The sequence below is a fragment of the Acinonyx jubatus genome, chromosome B4 (assembly GCF_027475565.1).
Source record: "Acinonyx jubatus isolate Ajub_Pintada_27869175 chromosome B4, VMU_Ajub_asm_v1.0, whole genome shotgun sequence".
In the NCBI taxonomy this organism is placed as follows: Eukaryota; Metazoa; Chordata; class Mammalia; order Carnivora; family Felidae; genus Acinonyx; species Acinonyx jubatus.
The window spans coordinates 92,626,244-92,650,319 of NC_069387.1; the positions used below are offsets into that span (position 1 = coordinate 92,626,244).

A 24,076-nucleotide genomic window follows, 5' to 3' on the forward strand; every position below is an offset into this window, starting at 1 on the left:
TTCTGCCCTTATCTCTTTTCTGCTGGGTGGAAATAAGGATGTGATGGCTGAAGCTTGAACAGCCATTATGGATCATAAGGTACAAGCTGCATGTTCGAGATGGTAAAGCCACATGATAGAGAGAGAGAGAGCCTGTGTCTGTGTTGATCAGAAAGCTACCATACCAACATAAGAGGAATACATTTTATTTTATTTAAGCTACTGCTATTTTGAGTTTTTAGCTGCGACAGACACCAATCCCTCCATGAAAATACGTTGTTTAGGATAATTTTCTGGTGGCCAATGATAGGAATCCACTGAAAATATAAGCAAAATGGCAGAATTAAACATACAAGGATTTGTCACAGAACCTATGGGTAGGAATGAAGAAAGCCTCAGGAATAGACTGGAACCTGGGACAGTGGGGAGGCCAAGAGGTCCTCTCATTGTGTCTCACCTCTCCTTCTCCTCTCTCTCACTGCAGATTATTTATATATCTGGCATAGAGAAGTAATAAATAAATATGAGTTCAATGGATGGCAATTTGGGTGTCTATAGATCTGAAGCCAATTACCCAAACTTTTCCTTATATGTATGTAGCTTGTTAAAGTGACTCTTTTGAAGAGCACCATACTTTTTAGAGTCTAAGCTCTTCTGTTAACCTTTTTCTCTCAGCTTTCCAAGTTTTTGCAGTTGTTTATTCCAACATTAGAAAAAGGGCCTGAAATGCAGAATTGTCCATAACCGATCTAATAAAAGACACTTCAGAGACAGCTCTGCTTTTGTACAGAAGTTGTGAAATTCCCCAATTTTTGTGGGAATGCAAACACTAGCTTGCAAATAATTATTTTGCTAGACAAGGAAATATTATTTTTGGTACATTTCCCCTTGTAAACATCTTTTTTCTTTCTTTCTTTCTTTCTTTCTTTCTTTCTTTCTTTCTTTCTTTCTTCCATTTTGCATTGTTATTATTTACTGTCTGGGTTCCTGCTTTTACCTAGTTTTTTTTGCCCTTGAGGATTTATGTTCTTATCAGCTTATTGATATGTTTGATAAGACGTTTTATATATTTCATCTAGCACTTTGAGTTGCTTTTGGTGGGGCAATCAGCCAGTCTCTAGTTTGCCATACTGCTGGACATGAAGTCCGGTATGCTTTTTAGAGTTTTAACTTCATTTGTCTGTAAGATATTACCCTGTATTCTGAAGACCAAGGCCCTAACTTTGGTGGTCCAAGCTCCCTGTCGGTAAAGATGAAGATTACCTTTCTACCTATGTCAAATTGTTTTTTGTAAAAGGTTCATGAGATAATTCGTGTGAAGTTAGTTTGAAACTGGAAAGTACCCTGTAAATATACATTGTCTGGACTTGGAAAAACAAAAGAGGCAAATAAGCAATAAAAAATTATAACTGATGACTTGTCAATTAAAAATTTCTGGATATTTGCATTCATCTCCTTCATTTTCTGGCCTCAGGTATGGATGTGAAAGTCTTAAGATTTCTCTAAAAAATACAATATCATCTTATATATTGTATAATTTATTTTTTTATTTTTTTATATTAAAACAAACTTTTTTTAACATTTATTTATTTTTGAGACAGAGAGAGAGCATGAATGGGGGAGGGGCAGAGAGAGAGGGAGACACAGAATCGGAAGCAGGCTCCAGGCTCTGGGCCATCAGCCCAGAGCCTGACGCGGGGCTCAAACTCACGGACCGCAAGATCGTCCTGAGCTGAAGTTGGACGCTCAACCGACTGAGCCACCCAGGCGCCCCTGTATAATTTATTTTTTTAATGAAAGAGAAAGAAGGCAGATTTGATCACACAGCAAAATCTATCATCATATTTTTAAAGTTTGTGAAGTGTTTGTCTCTTTAATATATGGGTGAGCAATCTAACCTAGGATGCTTACAACACTTTACAGATTTTGTAGGCTGAGACTCTGAGTGTCTCACACTTTGCAACATACTTTGGTCTCTGTGTTGCAAGGACACCAAGGCATTATTACAGGTAACTACTCATATGGCTCTTTTCATTCTTAAACTATGCTTCCAGGTTAAGCATGTGGGAGGAAACACCTCTAAGTACATTCCAAAGAGTCTCTAGGATGGTAGGTAATTTGCAAATGGACTAGCCTGGGACTCAGGCATAAGGCTACTGCTTACTATTTCCTGTAGATGCTTGATGTCTTAACTCCTATGCAGAACAGATCACAGGGCCTGTCCTCTAAACATTTATATACCAAGACAGTGTGTCAGTATGTATGTCATTTACTCATCTGCATTTATTGAGCCAGTTCTACTACATGTCAGGTCTTGTGCTTGTTCTCAAGAAGCTAATAGTTAGTAGGAAAATAGACAAAACCCCAATTACCATTCTATGTGATAACTGCTAGAAAGAGACAAGGTCCTATGGGAGCACAGCTAAGAGCACCTAACCCATACTGGGGTGGGACAGGGCTAGGTGGCAAGCAACAGGGAAGGGTTCAGCAGGGAATTGATGCTTAGTCTGAATAATGAAGGATAAACAGGAATTAGGTAAGAAAAAGGTGGAGGGTCAGGACATAACAAGAAAAAGGAGTAGCATATGTAAACATGACATACATGAGAGAGTATGAGAAGAGTGGAGAACCCAAGTAGTTTGCTGTGTGCAGAGTTATTCATTCCACGTAGTTACTATTATGCTTGTCTCCCTCGCAATGTTTGAGTTCTTGAGATAGTGTGTAATGGTTTCTCTGTCCCCAGGTCCAGCAGTAGGCACAGAGATGGAGCACAGTAAGTGATGAATAACAGTATTCATTCAGGACATGACATGAATGACAGGGGGTAAGGGAGAATAGTTAGGAAGAAGGTTAATGGAAGAAGGTTATTATCTAGTGACAGTGAATAGGAAATGGGATAGGTTTAAGAATGACTTGGGAATTAGAATGGATAAGACTCGCTATATTGGTGAAAGTGAATAATGACTTTTCAGGTTTCTGTTTGGATGATACATGGATGATGCCAGTAATAATGTTGTTAATAATAATAGCTAATATTCATTAGACATTCTGTCATGCAGTACAGCATTTTACATGTACTAAACCATTTGCTCTCTCACGAGTCAGAGAGGTAGATACTCTTATTATCCCCATTTACTGATGAGAAAATTGGTACTATTAGAGTCTATCAACTTGACCAAAGGCACCCAGCTAGCACTAGTGATTTCAATCCCAGAAATCCTGATTGCTATAGTCATACACATAATCTACTCTTCTTTACTGCCTCTAACAGATGTGATCAACATTTAGAATGATGGTCCTGGTCAGTATGTCTATCACATAAATTCCATGTCTTTTACTAAACACAGAGACACATATGGCGATCGCTTCTTACTGATCAGATTTTGGGAGCTTGGTTCTGTATTTTCACTTTTCCTACCCAGAGAACCTAAAGTGCGGTGGAAGTTTGATAAAAGAGTTGACACAAAAAATGAGAGAAGGCGGATACAGAAAGAACATTCTCGAATGCTCTAGCCACTGATCAGATGATGGAATCTGGTTCTATCAGACTTCCTCTGCTTCCATCCCTCATACACACACGCACACGCTGTAAGATACATATGGACGCCCAGTTTGAGGTTGGTTCTAGTAGTCCTCAACTCACATCGAAAGTTCATTTCCCGACTCCTGGACAGTCCAACACGAAGTTAACTCGAGACGCCCACAAAGCGCAGGGAAACTTGGCTCAGCGCCGCGGGTGCTTGTTCCCAGGGCAACCGCCCGCGGAGGCACCTGGGGCACGCTCCTCGGCACCTGCGAAGAGCCCCGCCTGGCGCCAGGGGGCGCGGGAGCGCGTCGACTCCTCCCGCCCCACGCCAGCCCCACGCCAGTCCCGCCCCCGCCCCGCCCCCAGCCCCGCCTTCCCTCCATCGGGCCTGGCCGCTCCCGGCTCCCGGCTCCGCTCCCGGCGCAGGCGCAGTCCCGCTCTCCTTCGGCGGCTCCCAGCGCAGTGCGCCCACCTTCGTTGAGTGTAGCGGCGTCGACCGGCCGGCAGTCCTCTTCTTCCTCTTGCTGCCTCAGGACAGGCTCTGTACAGCGCTGCGAGCGCCCCTGAGCGCAGGCAGCGACCGCGGTGGTTTCGGCAGGTGAGGGCAGCCGCGGGAGGGAGAGGCCCCGGACGCGGAGCACCGCCCCCCTCGGCGCCCGCGCGCCCGCCTCTCTCCCGCGAGCCGGCCTGGAGGGGCGGCGGTGGCAGGTGCAAGTGCGGGCGCGGCGCGCGACGACTTGGCCCGGCCGCCCCTGCTCGGCAAGCGCGCTCCCCCATCTCGGCACACGGGCTCGGAGAACCTCGGTGAACCTCGGTGGAGGCGGCGGCGGCGGGGGGCGCGGCGCCTCGGGGCGTCTGGGGCCGCTGGGGCGTCGGGCGGCGGCGGCTCCTCCCCCGCCCCCCGGACGCGGGCGCGTTACTCATTAACTGCGCGGTCCCGAGCGCCCGCGGCTGTGAGCCGGAATCCCGGTTACCTGTCGGGGGGGCGCGCGCGGCCGGGAGCTGGGGACCTGCGGTCGCGGAGGGGGTGGGGGTCTAAGAGTTCCCCGAACAAGTGTGCAGCCCCGCGCTGCGCGGGACCTGGAGCAGGGTGAAGCCGCCGTAGGCTTGGACCTGGGGTCGTAGAAAAGGACAAGCGAGGCTCGGTGCGGAGGCGTAGAGGTCACGCTCGGCGGGTTTCGGCGAAACCTGGGGGACCGGAGCGAGCGCCCGGAGTCGCGCGCCTTAGGGTGGCAGCGCATTTCAGCCTGACTTTTGTTTCGGGGAGTTGAGAAGAGCTGCACCGACGTAATTGTAATTACACTGCCCTTTCAGCGTTGACAACTCTCTGACCGCCCTGGGACCAGCCGGCTCTAATGGACTCTAGAAGTGATGATGTTAGGTGGAATCTGCAGCACGTGAAGAGTTGCCAGTTGTTATGGGATTAAGAAAAATCTGTAATGGCTAAAGGGTAAGGTCTCGAAAATTAAGAATGCTGAGTTCATACTGGTCCCTAAGAAGCAGACAGTTTAGTTTCATGGAAATATAGCATATTTTGAGGCTACCTGTTTCACACTCCTCTGTTTCTCCCTCCAACTCCTTCCTTTCAGTGTAGGAAAAAAGCCGTGTAATCTTTTGCCGTGGAATGATTACATAATTGGAGGAGACCCATAAGCGGATTAAAACAAAACTGTTCTATGTAAATCTGTTGAAAGACCCAGTTTTTGTTCATTATCCTCTTTCTTATTTTGTTGTCCGTAGGGTTTTTGTAAAATGGTGGATGACAAATCAAGGAGAAAAGAAGCAGAATAGATTTGTAGACTGATCACAGTAAATATTTGATACTGTTAAATATTCCACCAGGTTTATGGGGCCTTGTTCTGTTAACATTTGTTATTTATTTACCAGTACTGTGCATTTTGATAGGACTTTTCATGTTCGGACAGACATTGAATCCCAACTGTGGTTTATGTGATCTAATCCTAAAGCCCATGTAGAATTTATAGAAGTTAGTTTAGCAGTTCTACATTTGTACTACAATAGTGCTTTTCTTACTACTGGAAGAAAAGCCTTTTGAGTTTTTTTTTCTTTTTCCACTACAGTAAAGTTACATATTAGTCCATACCTTTGTTAACCAAAGTGAACACTTTACTATAACTCTTCCTTGTGTGTTTGGCAAACAATACTGCTGTGGTATTAGATACCTGTACCCTTTCACTAGGATGGACATTTGCTGTTCAGCTACTTGAGGGGTTTCTAATTAGATCCAGTTGTACTTTTTGAATCAGTATAGTTATGCATATGCTTCCTTTAATATTTTTTTCCTATAATTTTCTTTAAACCCTTAGTTCACAACACATACATAGACATTGCACAGATAATTTTTACAATGGAAGGTTTCTTAGAAATCTAGGTCCCCGTCAATTTTTAATATGGTAGAACAAAAACTTGTAGGTTACAGTAATTTTGCATGTATTATGGTACTTAGTATACCTTTTTTTTTCCCCCTTCCTGAGAGGGACTCACCTAACCAGTTAGCTAGCTAGCGAAATGAAAAATTTTTAATCTGTTTTAAAGCTTTAGCTTCATTACTTACCGTGCATGTGACCTTGAGTAAATCATTTAACCGTTCTGAGCTTATTTTCTCTATTTGTAAATGGATAGAGTGAATTTGCCAGCTTTCAGCTATTTTTACCTATTTATTTATTTTTAAATATATTATTAATTTACTTAAGTAATCTCCACACCCAGCTGGGGGCTCAAACTCACAACCCCGAGATCAAGAGTTTCATACTCTTCCAACTGAGCCAGCCAGACGCCCCTCGATTCTTTTTAATGTCGTTCAGCCTGATGTGAATATCATAATGAGGGGATGAGAATCAAATGGGATAGTCCATGTGAGGTATGGGAGTGGGAGAAAGGAACAGATATTAGCTTGGTAGTTGGCCATACACCGTGCTTGTTGATTTACATACCTTGACCCCTTTGGTCCTCAGGACATTCCTGGGGTATGGATGGTATTACCACATTATACAGATCAGAGAACTGAGGCTCAGAGAGGCAAACTAACTTGCCTGTGGGTACTTAGCTGTCAGTGGTCCTGTAGATGATTAATGGTAGAGCCAGGGTTAATGGAACTCCTAACATGCTTGCTCTTCCATTCCTTTCTACATCTTCTGTGGAAGAGCTTTATAATTATGAGGAGACCTCAGATAAAAGGTGTTACTATCATTTGAATTTCTGGCTACAAAGTATCCAGGTTTTTTGGTGATGGCAATACCACTACTGCTACTATTATTATTGAACTTACAACTTACTCTGTGTCAGGTTCTGGTATAAACACTGTACCAAGTCATTTACTCTTACAGTGACTTACGAGTTAGCTCCTGTTTTATTCCATTTTATTTCATTTTTATTTTTAATTTTAGAGAGCATGCAACTGAGGACGAAGGGCGGAGGAAGGGAGAGAGACAGAGAGAGAGAGAGAGAGAGAGAGAGAGAGAGAGAGAGAGAGAATCCCAAGCAGGCTCCACACTCAGCAAGAGCCTGATGTGGGGCTCGATCTCATGGGATCATGACCTGAGCCTAAATCAAGAGTTGGACACTCAACTGACTGGGCCACCCAGGCACTCCTGCTTTATCCCATTTTATAGTTGAGAAGATTGAGACACTGAGAGGTTATGTAGCTTCCTTAAGGTTACACAGCTAATTAAATGATAGGACTAGATTAGAAGTCAGGCAGTTTATCTTTAACCACTGAGAGCAGTGCTCTTAACCACTTTGCTCTGCTACTTCATGTGTAGGTTGTCATGCTGAAGAATTGTTTTAATTAAGCTTTTATGTGATACTTAGCATAATAAGTAATTCTTTATGTGTCACCAGAGATTTTTAAATCAAATATTCATTGAGCATCTACTTTGCAGGTCACCGTGGGGGTTAAAGGAAAGTATTCATGGAGTGTGAAAGGCAGACCTTATAATCATTCCTGTAGCTTTTATAAGTTCCTCAAAATTTAGAAGGCATCTGTGTTTCTCATATATGTGTTATTGTTGTAATTTTTTTTTTAATGTTTATTCTTTGAGATACAGCCAGAGTGTGAGCAGGGGAGGGTCAGAGAGAGAGGGAGACACAGAATCTGTAGCAGGCTCCAGTCTCTGAGCTGTTAGCACAGAACCTGATGCAGGGCTCAAACTCATGAACCATGAGGTCATGACTTGAGCCGAAGTTGGGCGCTTAATGACTGAGCCACCCAGGCACCCCATTGTAATTTTAACGAGTGCCAAATAACACAAAGTGCTAGAATAGTTGGAGAGTGGAGAGGAATGATGAGTTGTGGGTAGAGATACTGTGTGTTGGTTGAGGTAATGAGGGAGAGCTTTCAGGATATTCTGAGGAGGTACACTTTTCAAGTGTAAAAGCTTTGTCTTGTGTAGAGTTTTGGTTAAGGTATAGTTCAATAAAGGATAGTAACTTGGTTACTAAGTTACTTAAGTACACTTGATATTTAAAAATAAAATAACAAAACTTTTGAAAACTCCTGGCTAGCTAATTTCTCCTTTTCTCTACTGATCTCCTTAGCTTTGCTAGGTAGTACTTTTTTTTTTTCTCTTTTATTCTTCCAGAGCACTGAGTAAATGCCTCTATTTTGATATTTATTAGTTTTGGTATTCATACTGTCCTGTAAGTTTTGTTGACCTTGAGTTCCCTTCCTCTAGTGTGCACATGCTTTGAAGGCAGGATTTAAGTTATCCTAGCCCTTTTATAGCGTTTGAACTGGGCCTGGTATACCTGTAGGTACTGGGCTGTGTTTGGTGATGGGTGTCAGTGGAGGAATGTCGGGATGTATTGAAAGTCATCTAGCAGTAGTAATGGAAATGTGTTCAGAGTGAGAACTGTGTGGGCTAAGGGGAGGAAGAGAGGGATACTTCCAACAGGTAGCATTAACTTGCTCTCTGTGTTTTTCTCTTCTGCTTTCCCTTTCAGTTTACAACAAATGAGGCAGTTTCATAAGCTTCAGCTGTATCTAGTCATGGTTAGAAAGAAGTGAAATAGTAGTCTTGATTTATCTTAGAATATCAGCAACACAAAATTGGATAGCTATAGCCATAAGCTGAGATTACTTAGATCAGAGGAAAAGAATGAAAATTTCTGTAGTTAACGGGATTGTAAACATAAGCATAATGGAAGTTAATAGAATTCTACATATATGAATTGACAATCTAGTATAAAGGAAATCTATGGAAGAATGTGAGAGTACCTTAGAAGTTTATAGGAGCATACAAATGATAGCTTTGAACCAGTTAAGTGCATTGTAATTTTATGTGTCCAGATAATAGTATTGAGTATTTGGGGGCACCTGGTTGACACATCAGGGTAAAATACAAAAAAAGGAAAACAAAATAAATTCAAAAGGCAATAAGTAAATGTGCATTAATTTCCTGTTAGGAAAAGAATTATATTTGATCCCTAGACATCAGAAAGAAAAACTTGTTTTCCCTTTTCTTTCCTTTTTTTTTAAGTTTATTTATGTGTTTTGAGAGAGAGTGTGTGAACGAGTGGGGGAGGGGCAGAGAGAGAATTCCAAGTAGGCTCCCCCCCTGTCAGTGTAGAGCCCCATTTGGGTCTCGATCTCATGAACCTTGAGAACATGACCTGAGCCAGGATCAAGGGTCAGATGCTTAACTGACTAAGCCACCCAGGCCCCCGAGAGAAAATGATTTATATATAAATAACATACTGTTATATCTATATCTATCTATATATGTAAATAACATACTGTTTTGGTCTTTTTCCTTATTTATATAGTGTTTGAATAAATTTGAAAGCTCTCTAATTAATGGAGAATTTCAAATAAGTACTTGCAAAAATGTAATGGATCTCAAAGTTTCTGTCATTGAACCCCAGTAGTCAGCAAGAAGAGTCAGTCCTGCCACATCTGTTTCTTCCCTTCTTGTATTATTTTGAGCAAATTCCAGGCATTGTATACTTTCATCTGTAAATATTTCAGTATGTTTTTTTAAAGCGTGAAGGGCAGTTAGCTACAATACTGTTATACACTTAAAAAAAAATTAACAATAGGGGTGTCTGGGTGGCTTGGTACATTAAGCATCCTACTCTTGATTTCAGCTCAGGTCATGATCTCATGGTTCATGAGTTCGAGCCCTGTGTTGGGCTCTATGGTGACAGCACAGAGCCTGCTTAGTATTCTCTTTCTCTCCTCCTCTGCCCCTCTCCTACTCATGTGTGTACTCTCTCTCTCTCAAAAATAAATATTAAAAAAATAAAAATAAATTAATAATTCCTTTGTATCAAATATCCACACATTTTTGAATACATAATAAGGCCGCTATAATAAAATCAAGTCTCTTTATTTTTATTTATATGCTTCCTTCATTCCCCTAAGTTCTATAAGAGGCTAAATAAGTATTTTAAACCCCACATAGCAAAATAGAGGAGGAAATGGTGATAGAAAAGAGAATGTGGGAAGAAAGAATAGAAAGAACACATCGCAATAGCAAATGCTTATTTTAGTAGCTGTGCATTAGAGAAACTTTAGTTTTCCCTTCCTGAAAGTAAGTATAAGATTAAACTGTGTTCTTGTTTAGATTGTTCACTTACTTATGGTTGGGTGAGACCTGCCCTAGAGTGCATCTGTCTTGATCTACCATTTATCTGAATCTAGCCTTTCCCCCCCATCAGTTTTATCTTTTAAGTGATTCTTGGATGTAGTGGAGTCAGGTGTCAGAATCAGACACACCAGGATTGAATCCTAGCTGTTATTTATTGACATGTTTGATCTGGATGAAATTAATTATTCTCTCTGAGCCTCAAGTTCTTTTTCTGTAAAAAAAAAAAAAAAGATACGAGGGGCGCCAGGGTGGCTCAGTCAGTTAAGTGTCCGACTTCGGCTCAGGTCATGATCTCACAGTCTGAGTTTGAGCCCCGCGTCAGGGCTCTGTGCTGATGGCTCAGAGCCCGGAGCCTGCTTTGGATTCTGTGTCTCCCTCTTTCTCTCTTCCCCTTCACTGATCTTTCTCTCTCTCTCTCTCTCAAAATAATAATAAATATTAAAAAAATTAAAGTAAGAACCAGTTCAAAGGGTTGCTGTGAGGAATAACTGGAATAATGTGTATGATGTGTTTGTGTGTGTGTATCACACATGCAGAGTATAGGTGTGTATGTGTGTAATGTATATGTGCATGTATGTGTATATAAATACAAATGACGGTGTCCTGAAGGTTTTTCATGTGTGTATATATATGTGTGTGTACTTCCATTACTTCCAATATCAAAGTATCAAGATTGACATTAAATCAGACCTTTGTAATCTCTTGGCTAGCCTGTTGCAGTAACCTCTTAACCAGTTGCCTCTAGTTTCTTCTCTCTAGTTAAAGTCCTTATCGCCTTGGGAATTATTTTTTCTAATCTACACTAACTGCACTAATCTTTACTACATCAAAGTGTATCTACACTTGGTAAAATGTAGATCTGACCATCTCTCCAGGATAAACTACAAGCAGCATTTTCCATGTTAAATGAAGCTTTTAATGATCTGTCACATATCTGCCTCTCTAGCCTGATGTTCTGTCCTTCTCTTCTTTGTTAGTTTCATTAGTGCCAGACTGTTATTCCCTGACTGTCCTGTATTATTGCCCTGCCTTGTCGACCTATTGAATTCCTACACAGGGTTTAAAATTTTATTTTTTATGTTATATTTTATTTACATTTTATAACTTATATTACTTATAACTTATATTTTACTTCTCCTGAAACATTTCCTTCCCTCCCCCAGCCCTCAGGGTAATCATTTAGTGGCTCACAACAGGCTGTGCACCTTCTCTTTAGTCCCATTTCATTGCATCATTCTTAGAACTTGGTGCCAGGATTTGCCCCGAGGAGTTGAAGCTGGCAATCATCCTTCCATTCCAAATAGAATAGACACAATTGATAAAAAAAACTTATTAAATACACTAATATTATATATGGATAAATGTATTTAATAAATAAAATTTAAATATTGGTGGTTTTTAAGGAAGTGACTTGATGGAATTTGTAACACTTTAATTCGTTATACACTGTTGAGATAGCAATCTAATTTTTAATGACAGGCTGTTTCTTCCATAATTCATGCTGAATTGAGTCATTTGGGAATTACTAAAAGCATCTGTACCTTCCTCCCTGCTTTCCATCCTCCAGCAGTCTTTCAATAAGTTGAAAGAGGAAAATAATACAGATGTAAACATTTCTGTATGTTATATACAGTATATATAGTATAATATATAGATGCTTGCTTTGTTGAGGAAGAACATTTAGAACAGTATGCCTATAATTTAACAATATTTAAAAATTTTTTTTTTAACGTTTATTTATTTTTGAGACAGAGCATGAATGGGGGAGGGTCAGAGAGAGAGAGGGAGGCACAGAATCTGAAACAGGCTCCAGGCTCTGAGCTGTCAGCACAGAGCCTGACGCGAGGCTTGAACTCACGAACCATGAGATCATGACCTGAGCCGAAGTGGGACGCTTAACCGACTGAACCACCCAGGCGCCCCGAGCAATATTTTTAAACCAAACAAAACAACCATTGTTTTTTTTTTCTCTTGATGATGTTTGTGCTGATATTTGGCAAGTATTAGATTAACACTGGTTAATTCTTCCCATCAGAAAGTCAGAATCTGGTCTTCCTTCTGGCCTACAGATACACTCACCCACCACCTTATAATCAGGATCATTGGTTCCAATTCCATCGCTAAATAGATGAAGATATTGGGGCTCAGAGAAGTTTAATTCACCTGCCCAAGTTTGCAGGTGTAAGTTAGAGGTTGATCAAAGCTAAGACTTGAACTTTCTTCTTCAGGTAGTGGTGTTTCTGTTCTGCTGTGGTGCATATAGCTTGGAGGAATTTTAGTAAATATAGAATTAAAATTATTTAATTTTCAGATATTAAATTGGCCTAAAAAAGATTAAAATTACAGCCATAAAGTTTTCTTTCCTTAGAGGTAAATCTTTTGTTTCTTGTTAAGTAAGTCAAATAAGGGGAATATACTTTTTGTGAGAAAATGGATTTTATTTGTTCTTTTGGACTATAATAGAAATTGAGTTTCTTGATTTCATTTAGATTGTGTATGTATATCCATTTTATCCAAGTGCTTTAGTTTTTAATTGAAAATATTGTAGCAGCAATTCATCTTAATTTCTTGAGTTATTCTAGGGATGTTTTTTATTTTCAGTTAGAAAATTCACTTTAAATAGAAAAAAGAATTTTTATGTCAAGTTACTGGAAATTTTCTAGGCATTTATTAAATAAGTTAATACATATGAACTTTTTAGCAACAATATCTGACACATAGTTAACTTTAAATATTGGCTACTGTTTTAGCTGTGATAATACTGACTTCTAAAAAGAAGAAATAACATGAAATACATATGGCTAATCAGAAATAAACTGTTTTGGGGTGCCTTGGTGGCTAAGTTTGTTGAGTATCTGGCCCTTGGTTTTGGCTCAGGTCATGATCTTGCTGTTCGTGGGTTTGAGCCCTGGGTTGGGCTCTGTGCTGACAGTAGGGAGCCTGCTTGGAATTCTCTCTCTCTCCCTCTCAAAATAAATAGAGAAGGGGGGGAGAGAGAGAGAGAGAGAGAATATGAATATGAATGAGTGGGAGAGGGGCAGAGAGAGAGGGAGAGACAGAATCTGAAGCAGCCTCCAGGCTCTGAGCTGTCAGCACAGAGCCCAACACTGGGCTCAAACTCATGAACTGTGAGATCATGACCTGAACCGAAGTCGGCTGCTTAACCGACTGAGCCACCCAGGCACCTCTTTAAATGTTTATTTTTGAGGGAGGGAGGGACAGAGAGAGGGAGAGGGAGAGAGAGAGAGAGATGCAAGCGAGGGAGGGGCGGAGAGAGAGAATCCCAAGCAGGCTCTGAACTGTCAGCAGTGAGCCCAGTGTGGGACTGGAACTCGTGAACCATGAGTTCATGACCTGAACTGAAGTGGGATGCTTAAGTGACTGAGCGACCCAGGTGCCTCAAGCTTCCATATATTTTAAAGAGCAAAAGATTTTCAGACCAGTGTGATTGGTGGCTGATTACTAGCTAAGTTACATTTTATGGAAATTGTACATGCTTGAAAAAGGCACTGAATTTAATCTTAAAATAATCTTTTTCAGAAGTGACTTGAATTTAAACAAAGTTTAAATGTATCCTCCAGAATGAAAACTTGTAGGTAGATGCCCTGCCCAAGGGTGCTGTCCCAAGTGTTATGTACGTTTCTTTTATTTCTCAGCATATAAGGTAGAAAACCCAGGCACAGATTTCCAGATGAGAAACCTAGGCACGGGTTGGCCCAATAATTTGACAGAAGTGAATTCAAACCTGCCTCTCTTTGAGACTTGCATTTTATGTTCGTTACTTTTGTTTCAGTTTATAGTCTGTTTGTATTCTCCATAAATGCTTTGCTTTCACACCTCAGACATGCCTGAAAAGCCCTTCAAAGAGCTTTATCTTTCTCATTAGTTTCTTGTTCTTTGGGTCTTTTCTTCGGCTTTACTTTTTCTGGAAGTCTTTCTTGTGATTCATTTGCCCCCTCCTCTCTGGTCTCTTAATACCCTTTGTGTCTTCTGTGGCATTTATTACACTGTATCATTGCTTCTACTTGGCAGTCTCCTACTTTCTTCAGACTATTTGGGAGCAGAGACAATTTTTCATCTTCTTTCCCCAGAGCCTGACACATAGCAGGCCCTCAAAATACTTGTTGAAAGAATAGCTGAAATAGTATGTATATAGGTCAGAAAAATAAGATGGATGTTGCAGGGATGATGGATTTTATTCCAACATAAGAAACATTTTTACTCAAACAGTCTAACACTGGAATGGCAAAGCAGTTCAACTGGTGGTAGTATGTTGTGGTTAAGAGCTCGGAGTCTGGAGTTCAACAGATGGAGGTCTTCGTCCTGGCTGTCTTAAGCTGCAGTGTCTTTATAAATGCACTGGAACTACACTTGATATTTAGTAAGTGCTCAAAAAATACTAGCTGCTATTCTGAGAGAAACTGCCTTACCATCCTATATGATTGGGACTGGTAGTTGGATGGCTCAGAGTCCCGTTCCCTCCTTCTCCCTCTGGGTTATTTTGAAGCAAATCCAAGTAATTTTCAGTACATATATCTAAAAGGTAAGGATTTTTTTTTTTATATAACCATAATATCATTATCCCTAAAAATTGACAGTAATTCATAACATCAGTAATATCCAGTGCTCAAGTTTCCTTATTTGTCTCATAATTTTGTTTTCTGGTTGGCTTTATTCAAAAATTCAAACAAGATCCTCACATTGTATTTAGTTATATCTGTTAATTCTCTTTAAATTTGTAAGTTCCCTCTACCTTTTTTTTTTTCCTATTTTATTGAAAAAACCAGGTGGTTTGCCTAGTAGAGTTTCCCAAAGTCTAGATTTTGCTGTTTTGTCCCTGTGGTGTTATTTAACATGTTTGTTTCTTTTCTGTGAAGACCTACCTACAGGTTTGATTTGTTTGGGATTCCGCCCTTTTTTTTTGAGGGTGGCAAGAATGCTTCATGGATGGTGGTGCTGTCCATTTCTTACTTCACCACATAATCCCATAATGTCTTAATTTTCTTTTTGTGATAAGATGTCATCAGTGAGTTCAGGTCCTGTTGTTCTGATCCACTAACTGTAAAGTTCCCCACATAGCTTTTTACCTTATGGCTTTAATAGCTATTCATTATTGATGCCTATACCCATTTTATTAGGATTGCAAATTCATATTTATTAAATGGAATTCTTTTAAAAAGAGCGTTTTCTCATAAACTGTTTAGTTCTCTGATGTACAAGAAAATCAGGGTAAGTACCTGATTCTTTATTTTACTGGTTTCCAAAATAATGAATCGGCTCCCTAGCACCAATCAAAGGGGATCAGTGAGATTTTGTTTTTATTTATGATCATGAGTTTCATAAATTTAAAAATATTTTTGTTTTCGTTCCTTACAGATAATATCTTTTTGATGTTCAGGTTGTCTCATCTTTGGTGAGTGGGAATCCTTTTGATGCCACTCCAGTAGTCTTTGATGGCCTTCTTGCTTCCTGGTATAACAGGATGTTCCAGGGTCTTTTTGTACGTTACTGCCCTTGGCCTGGAAATCAGCCATTCCTCTGAGGAGCCCTCGTTCTTTTTTTTTGTAGGAGATGGTATTACTCTGGGCATTACTCATTGCTCCTGAGTGGTTACTGTTGTTACACCACCTCAGTGGATACATTTAGGAATTTTTGTTTTAATAGAAATTTTTTTTCTGATTTTTCTGATTCAAATGTAGAACTTCAGAGTTTTTGCTTCTTTGATTTTATATTTATAGCTCTTCTCATGTGCTGAAAATCTTAATGCTGAATGACATTAGCATAATAACTTATTTGCCTATTATATAAAATAGTTTCAAAATAGGGATATCAACATTACTAATACGATTACTGAAAATAGTTTATAACTCTTTTCACATTTTTTATCTTTAAAGTATATTCTGTATAGTTTTAATGTTTTAAAATCATTTGCAGTAGCTCTTTTCTATGTTGGTAAGCTACCATCTCAGTACATAGCCTGAATCATTTGTTTTATTTTTAGAGATTCTTTTTTAAAATTTAATCTTGTTTTTTTATTTGTGTGGTTCCAAGGTCAAATTCAAATACAAGGCAAAATCCATTTGGAAAAGTCTAGTTTTCATGCCTATCTCCTCTTCCTATTATCTCCCTCTTCCTATAGATGACCATTTCTATTAGGTTTTGGTTTATCCTTCCACTTTTAAAATATAAGTATGTATACATAGTAATACATCTATATGTCATATAGACATAGAAATTAATTTGTATTTTCTCCTTTTTTAGGTAAAAGGTAGCTTCCTGTGCATAGTTATTTATTTTGTTTTTTAATGTTACTGTAGCCTCAAAATCCCCTCGTAGCAGTATGTAGATATTATTTATTTTTTACAGCTGCATAGTGCTTCATTATGAGCATGTACATTATTAGCTCATTCAGTCTTTTGCTGTAACAAGACTTTTGCTAATGTTGCTAGCCTTATGCATTTATCTGTTCTTTTTTATTTTGCCAGTTTATCTTTGGAATAAAGCCCTAAAAGTAGGCATGTTGGGTCATAGGTTTAATGAATATGTCATTTTGCCAGATATTGTCAAATTTTCCTCAGTAGGGTTTGTACCGTGTTGCATTTCCAGAAATGCAAATGCTTTCACATTCTATGATTCCATGAACTTCCAAGGTGTAAAGACATGAATTAAAGGTATATGGGATGGTTGAAATAAAGTATCAAATGGTTACCGAGAAAATGTCGAAAGGTTAATGAGAAAACCTGTTTTCTGCTTAAAAGTGAGTGTGATTAGTAAACCGTATTCAAATGAAAATGAAATTTTCAGGGTTAATGTTTGTTTGGTATATGTATGTATTATGAATAAGGAATCAAAATATTCTTTTGGATGAAAAATAATAAGTATTAAACACTTTAAATTCCTTGTTAATAGGACCTTTCATTTGGTGTAGTGAATATTTTGGGTGAAAAAACAAGAATTAGTTTCATTTTGAAGACTAAAATTATTATTTGCTACAACAGAGAAAACACTGGATTTGAAATTTGGCAGTTGCAGATATAATATCTATAGCTTTCATTGTCCGTATATATCTTTGAAGGTTTGTGACATGTTGTAATTGCACTTTTGTGAGATTATATTAGGTCACCTCTCTTCTTTGCCAATTTTACTGCGGCCTTTTTGTTTTCTACTTGTCTTGTTTCAAACTTTTTAAAGGATATAAAAGTATAATTTTTCAGTTTAATGAGATTTTCTGTATTTTATGAAGAAATTAGGTACTATATTGGTGCTTGCGTTTGAGAATTTTGGTAGGGTATCACTCGCGATTATCAAAGTTTTATTGTAGGAAGGAAAAAATTGGGAAGAGAGGTTGGGCTCAGATCATAGAAGGTTGGTTTCCAGGCTGTTTAGTTTGGACTGTATTCTGTAGATAGTGGAAAACTAATAAAGGATTTATGAGTTCTTTCACATTCAAGTGAAAAATTTGAGTGGTACAGTTTTTAGTTTTAATGTAAACTTTGTGATGTGATTGAGTGGTTATATGAAATATTTTTTGATTATGTAGATGCAGAAGTATACATGTTATTGTTAATGGCCAGTTATGGTAACAAATGTTTTTTGAGGCCATACTGTGTACCAAGTACATAGTACACCACTAAGTACTTTATTTGGATTGTCCCCATTAATCCTTACAGCACCTTGGAGAATGGAGACAATGTTGTCATTCTCATTCTCATCCTATCAGAGGAGAAATTTAAATTTTTTTAAATGTTTATTTATTTTGAGAGAGAGGGAGAGCAGGGAAGGTGCAGAGAGTGAGGGAGAGAGAGAATCACAAGCAGGCTCTGAGTTGTCAGCACAGAGCTTGACGTGGGGCTTGATCCCACGAACCACGAGATCATGACCTGAGCAGAAATCAGCCTCTGATGCTTAACCAGCTGTGCCACCCAGGCGCCCCAGGAGAAATTGAAGGCTTAGAGAAATGCAACACATTATCCTAGATTGGATCCTGGATCTATAAGTAAAGCCATTATTGGGACAATCAGTGAAATTTGACTGGGGCCTGTTGAATAGATTGTAATATCAATCAGTGTTAATTTCCTGATTTTGATGGTTTTGTGGTTAGACAGGAAAATGTCCTTGTATTTAAGATACATATATTGAGATATTAAGCAGTAATGGGCATCATGTCTGAAACCTATTCTCAAGTGGTTCCAAAGTGTTAACAGTTTCATAATCTGGGTAAAGGGTATATGAAAATTCTGCAGCTCTTACCTGAACTTGAATTTATCAGTTGATCCTTGACCAACATGACTTTGAACTGGACGGGTTCACTTTATGTGGGTTTTTTTTTTGGATAAACACAATACAGTACTATAAATGTATTTTCTTTTCCTTATGGTTTTAATATTTTCTTTTCTCTAGCTTTATTGTAAGAACACAATTTATAATACATATGAGTACAAAATATATGTTAATTGTTTATGTTATCATTACGGTTTCTGGTCAAGAGGAGGCTAACAGTAGTTAAGATGTTGTGGAGTTAAAAGTTACATGTGGATTTTCAGCAGTTGGTGCCCCAACCACAGTGTTGTTCAAAGGTCAACTGTATAGTATAATGTATATATCTCATTTTAAGTGTGAGTATATATGTATATATGTGTGTGTGTATATATATAAAGATATATATAGATATGTATATAGATATACATACATGTATATAGATATGTATATATATCTTTATGTATATATATCTTTATATATATACATACATACACATATCTTTACTGCATCTTCTATTTACTCTAACCAATATCATGATAGAAAAGTTAAAAATATCAAAGAAATTTTTATTTATTCCTCATTGTTACTTATTAAATTACTCAGTTTGACAACATTAGCTATAACTTTCAAGTTTATTCCAAATCAGATTGTTTGTATTTTGTAATATTTATGCTCTGAGATCACTTAATAAATGTTAAGTGATAATAGTGTTTTTTTTTTATATTTTTATTAGAAGTTTATTCTTTATAATGGACTGTTGTTAAAAACACATTTTATAAAGGGGCGCCTAGGTGGCTCAGTCAGTTAAGCGTCTGATTCTTGGTTTTGGCTCAGGTCATGATCTCATGGTTTATGAGTTTGAGCCCTGTGTTGGGCTGTCTGCTGGCAGTGTGGTCCTTCTCTCTGTCCCTCTCTCACTGTGTCTCTCTTTTTACCCCCTGGTTGTATGCATGCTCTGTGTCTCTCAAAAATAAATAAACATTAAAAAAACATTTTACAAGTTCTATATTTAATTTTAATTTAGTTTTATTTTGTTAATATAATTTTAAATACCACTATCAAAATAACTCCGCTTTTTGTTTTAACATAGGTTATCTTATGATGAGGCTTTTGCTATGGCTAATGACCCCTTGGAAGGCTTCCATGAAGTAAACCTTGCTTCACCTACTTCTCCAGACCTTCTTGGTGTGTATGAATCAGGAACTCAAGAGCAGACTACCTCACCAAGTGTCATCTATCGGCCACATCCTTCAGCTCTGTGCTCTGCCCCTATTCAGGCTAATGCCTTAGATGTTTCCGACCTTCCTACACAACCTGTGTATTCATCCCCCAGACGTTTAAATTGTGCAGAAATATCTAGTATCAGGTAGGAGATCATTAAGATACTTATTTTGGAGTATCATGTTAAACAAATGACAGCTTGCTTGTTTGCCTTATTTTCAGTTTTAATATTTTAGAAAATTTAAATAATAAAAGCATGTCCATGAAGAGAGCAATACATGTTAATGTTGAAGAGCAGGGGTCAGCAGTCTTTTTATGTAAAGGGCCAGGTGGTAAATATTTTAGGCTTTGCTGGCCATACAGTCTCTGTTGCAGCTATCGAGCTCTGCCTTTAAAATGTGAAAGCAGCCACAGACAGTACATAAATGAAAAAAACTCCAATAAAACTGTACGTATGGACACTGAATTTTGAATTTTATATAATTTTCCCATGTCACAAAGTATTTTTATTTTGATTTTTTCCCCCCAACCATTTGAGAATGTAAAAATGAATCTTGGTTTGTGAGCCTTATAAAACAGGTAGCAGGCTGAATTTAGCCTACATTTAATTTGCCGACCCCAGTTCTAGAGTAGCACTATCTGATAGAATTTTGTGATGATGAAAATGTGCTAGCCATTGGCCGTATGTGGCTATTAGACTTGAAATGTGTTAGCTTTGACTGATTTTTTAATTAATAAATAATTTATAAATTACCTTAATTTTAAAGCTAAGGCTATTAATTAAATATTAGTGCCATTACAGACTTTTTGTGTTTATGCTAGTTTTGTATGAGCATATGCTGATGTTTCCTGAACTCTCCTTTATAGCATCCATGTTACAGATCCAGCGCCTTGTTCTACCTCTGCAGTCACAGCTGGGTTAACTAAATTAACTGCGAGAAAGGACAACTGTAATGCAGAGAGGGAGTTTTTACAGGGTGCTACTATACCAGAGGCTTGTGATGGCAGTGACGATATATTTGGGTTGAGTACTGATAGTCTGTCCCGTTTACGAAGCCCATCTGTTTTGGAAGTCAGAGAAAAGGGCTATGAAAGATTAAAAGAAGAACTTGCAAAAGCTCAGAGGGTAAGCAGAAAAGATGCTTTATTCTTCCATGTTTTGTATTTGAAATTAATGTTTACTCATGAAGTGGGGCAACTCAAATGAAATCATTGTAGTTTTATACCTACCTTCTCATATGTGTAGCCTCAGCTCCTGTTGGGCAGCATCTGGGAATCTCTGAAATTGGTGGAGTAGTAGTAAAGAAGCTCATCTAAGATTACTAACTGGAAAAATGAGAATCTGAAACCACTACATTGCCTGCTCCCTGTCTTACATTAATATTAACACAGATTTGATGGGTTATGTTCCATGCGTGGGTTTTCCCCTTCTTGTATATGGTTGACTTTATGGTTCTTCGCTTGAAGTCATTTAGTCCAAGTCATTTTTTGGGGGGGGGGGGGGGCGGGAATTGTTTTAGTAATAATTCCCTTTGCCATTCAGCTGGGCTTGAATATTTTCTGTATCTTGGAGAATTTTCCTTTTTTGGTAATTTGTTCTGTTTCCCATTTGGGTCATCTTTAAAATTTCTGCTATTTATTCCCAGATTTGTGGCTATGTCCTGCTCTTTTTCTGTGACTGCAATTAAGTTTCAGAGGGAAATTTATAGTGCTAAATATTTATAATTAGAAAAAGGAAAAAGTCTCAAATCAGCAATCTTAAGCTCTCACTTTAAGAACCTAGAAAAAAAGGGGCACCTGGGTGGCTCAGTCGGTTAAGTGTCCGACTTCAGCTCAGGTCATGATCTGACGGTTCGTGAGTTCAAGCCCCATGTTGGGCTCTGTGTTGACAGCTGAAAGCCTGGAGCCTGCTTCAAATTCTGTCTCCCTCTCTCTCCCTGCTCTTCCCCCACTCATGTGCGCTCTCTCTCTCTCTCTCTCAAAAATAAATAAAAACATTTTTAAAAATTATAAAAAAAGAACCTAGAAAAAAATAGCAAAAGCAGAGCAAGCAGAAGGAAGAAAATAATAAAGGTAAGAGCAGAAATCAATGAAATTGACAACAGAAAAACTAGAGAAAATGAAACAAAGTGCTGATTCTTTAAAAAATAATGAAATTGACAAACCTCTCACAAGACTGACAAAGACACAGATTATTAATAGCAGGAATGAAATGGGATATCACTACAGATTCTGTAGACATCAAAAATACAATAAAGGAATAATATGAACAACTTCCTATATAAATTTGACAACTTAGGTCAAATGGGCCAATTCACATTTAGAAACTTGAGAAGATAGGGCATATTTTAAATGTGTAATTTTTAGCATGTTATGACATTTCACAAACACATATTCCTTCTCTCTTGCTACCAGATTTGTCTCTTAAGAGTGTAAATTGTTGTTTGTATCCCTAGTGCTTAGCAGAATTCAGTACGATGCCTGACATTTATGCTTCCTTATGAATGCTTCAGTGAATGGCTGATAGCTAAAATAGCCACACAGATATTTTAAAACATTTCTGGTTAAATATATTTTATCGAAAAGAAAAATCAGTAGCCTTTTTATCTTTTTTCCAAAGGGAAGGGATATGTGATTGTATTTGGCAGAAGCCATCTGGATCAGACTCTATTGTCTTAATATACAGTAGTAAGTGCAATCACAGTTTATGTAGAGCTGAACTATTGAGCATATATATCTATCATTGAGAATATGTTGTGGTTACTTATTGGTGAGAACAGATTGCTAATTTCTTAGTTCAAGTTGAGAATTTCTTTTAGAGTCTTTTATTTGCTGTATTTATAGGTCCTGTTGAGGTCATTGAAATAGTAATGACATGTGAATGTATACATATGGTGAATTATGAATGTACAAGATAGTATTAATACTTAGAGGTTAAGTCTTGAAAATGTCTTGAATATGAAAATATTTCTTGATTGTATCAGCCTGTGAATTAAAATTATGTCAACGACCATTCTCTTTATTCTGATTATTCTTTTAAGAGACTACAGAGAGTTACTGTTTTTCCATTCTTTTACCTTTAACCTATTTTTATCTTCTTCTATGAAGTGAGTTTTTTGCAGGTGGTATATAGCTATCATTTTGCTTTTTTATCCATTCTGTTAATCTTTGCCTTTTAATTGGTGTGTTTAGACCATTTACATTTAGTGTGATATTAATATGGTTTTGTGTATATATGCCATCATTACTGTTTTTGTTTTCTGTTTGTTCCATATTTTCCTTTTTCTTCTTTTTCCTTCTTTTATGCTTTCTTTTGGATTAATTCCATATTTTTGCTGATTTCATCTTGTCTCCTTTGGCTTATTAGGTATATATCTTTGTTGTGCTAACTCAGTGATTGCATTAGGGTTTATAATATACATAATTAACTTATCCTTGTTTATTTTCTAATGACGTTATATTATCTCACATATAATGTAAGAACCTTACAAAAGTGTACTGCCTGTCTCTTCTTTTCCTGCCTTTGTGCTATAATTGTTTTTTGCTCATGATTATATTTTGAATGCATAATTGGTTTTCAATACGTTTTGTTGATTAAATGAATATATATGTATGCATTTACATCATTGTATGAATAGACACTTGTTAGGTAGGGACATGCTAGCTGCTTATAAGCAACCCCTAAATTTTAGTAACTTGAAGTTAATTTTTATTTATTGACATTCTGGAATAGATGTGCATAGTTGTTAGGCAGATCTTTATGAAATAATTCAAGGCTCCTTTTTCTTCTGTCTTGGATGTTTGTAATCTTTTGGAATTTTATTATCTATATCTAACCAGTGAGATGAGGGGAAAAGAAATCTTGGAGAAGGCACGCTGGCTTCTAAAGAGCCTTGGCTTAGAAGTGACACACACAACTTTTGCTCACATTCCATTGCAAACCAATTTCATGCTGATACTTAGATGTGTGGTGGGCTAGGAAATGTAGTCCCTACTGGGCAACCACTTCCCAGCAACAAATCCATACCATGTGTAGGGGGAATACGAATGTGATCATTGATTTTGAGGTACAGAGATGCCAGAAATGATACGGTAGTTCACTTGTTTGGCCTTCTGTAGGTCATTGCTGAAGAGCAGTTTTGATGGAATTCTGAAGTAGAAGTTGGGCTTTGGTTTACTTTTTTTAAATGTTGCTTCTTGGGTACTAACCAAAGCAATCTACATATTTACTGCAATTCCTATCAAAATAACGCCAGCATTCTTCACAGAGCTAGAACAAACAGTCCTAAAATTTGTATGGTATCAGAAAAGACCCTGAATAGCCAAAGCAATCCTGAAAAAGAAAACCAAAGCTGAAGGCATCATAATTCCGGACTTCAAGCTGTATTACAAAACTGTAATCATCAAGACAGTATGGTACCAGCATAAGAGCAGACACATAAATCAATGGAACAGAATAGAGAACCCAGAAATGGACCCACAA

The 24,076-nt window shown here is 38.1% G+C and overlaps 1 protein-coding gene across 4 annotated transcripts in view; it reads left to right on the top strand.

Annotated features, from left to right (window-relative positions):
• Positions 1-3,970: 3,970 nt before the first annotated feature.
• RAB3IP (RAB3A interacting protein) overlaps positions 3,971-24,076 on the top strand; it is a 46,008-nt gene continuing 25,902 nt past the window's right edge. For 2 of the 4 annotated variants that reach the window (XM_015063610.3, XM_053226487.1), the window contains exons 1-3: positions 4,820-4,955; positions 19,463-19,738; positions 20,461-20,719. In XM_015063610.3, coding sequence (XP_014919096.1) covers positions 4,945-4,955; positions 19,463-19,738; positions 20,461-20,719 — 546 coding nt within the window. In that variant the 5' untranslated portion in view covers positions 4,820-4,944. Of the gene's footprint in view, positions 4,104-4,167; positions 4,956-19,462; positions 19,739-20,460; positions 20,720-24,076 lie in introns of those variants that run through there. The other 2 variants (XM_053226488.1, XM_053226486.1) reach the window with 2 other exon arrangements.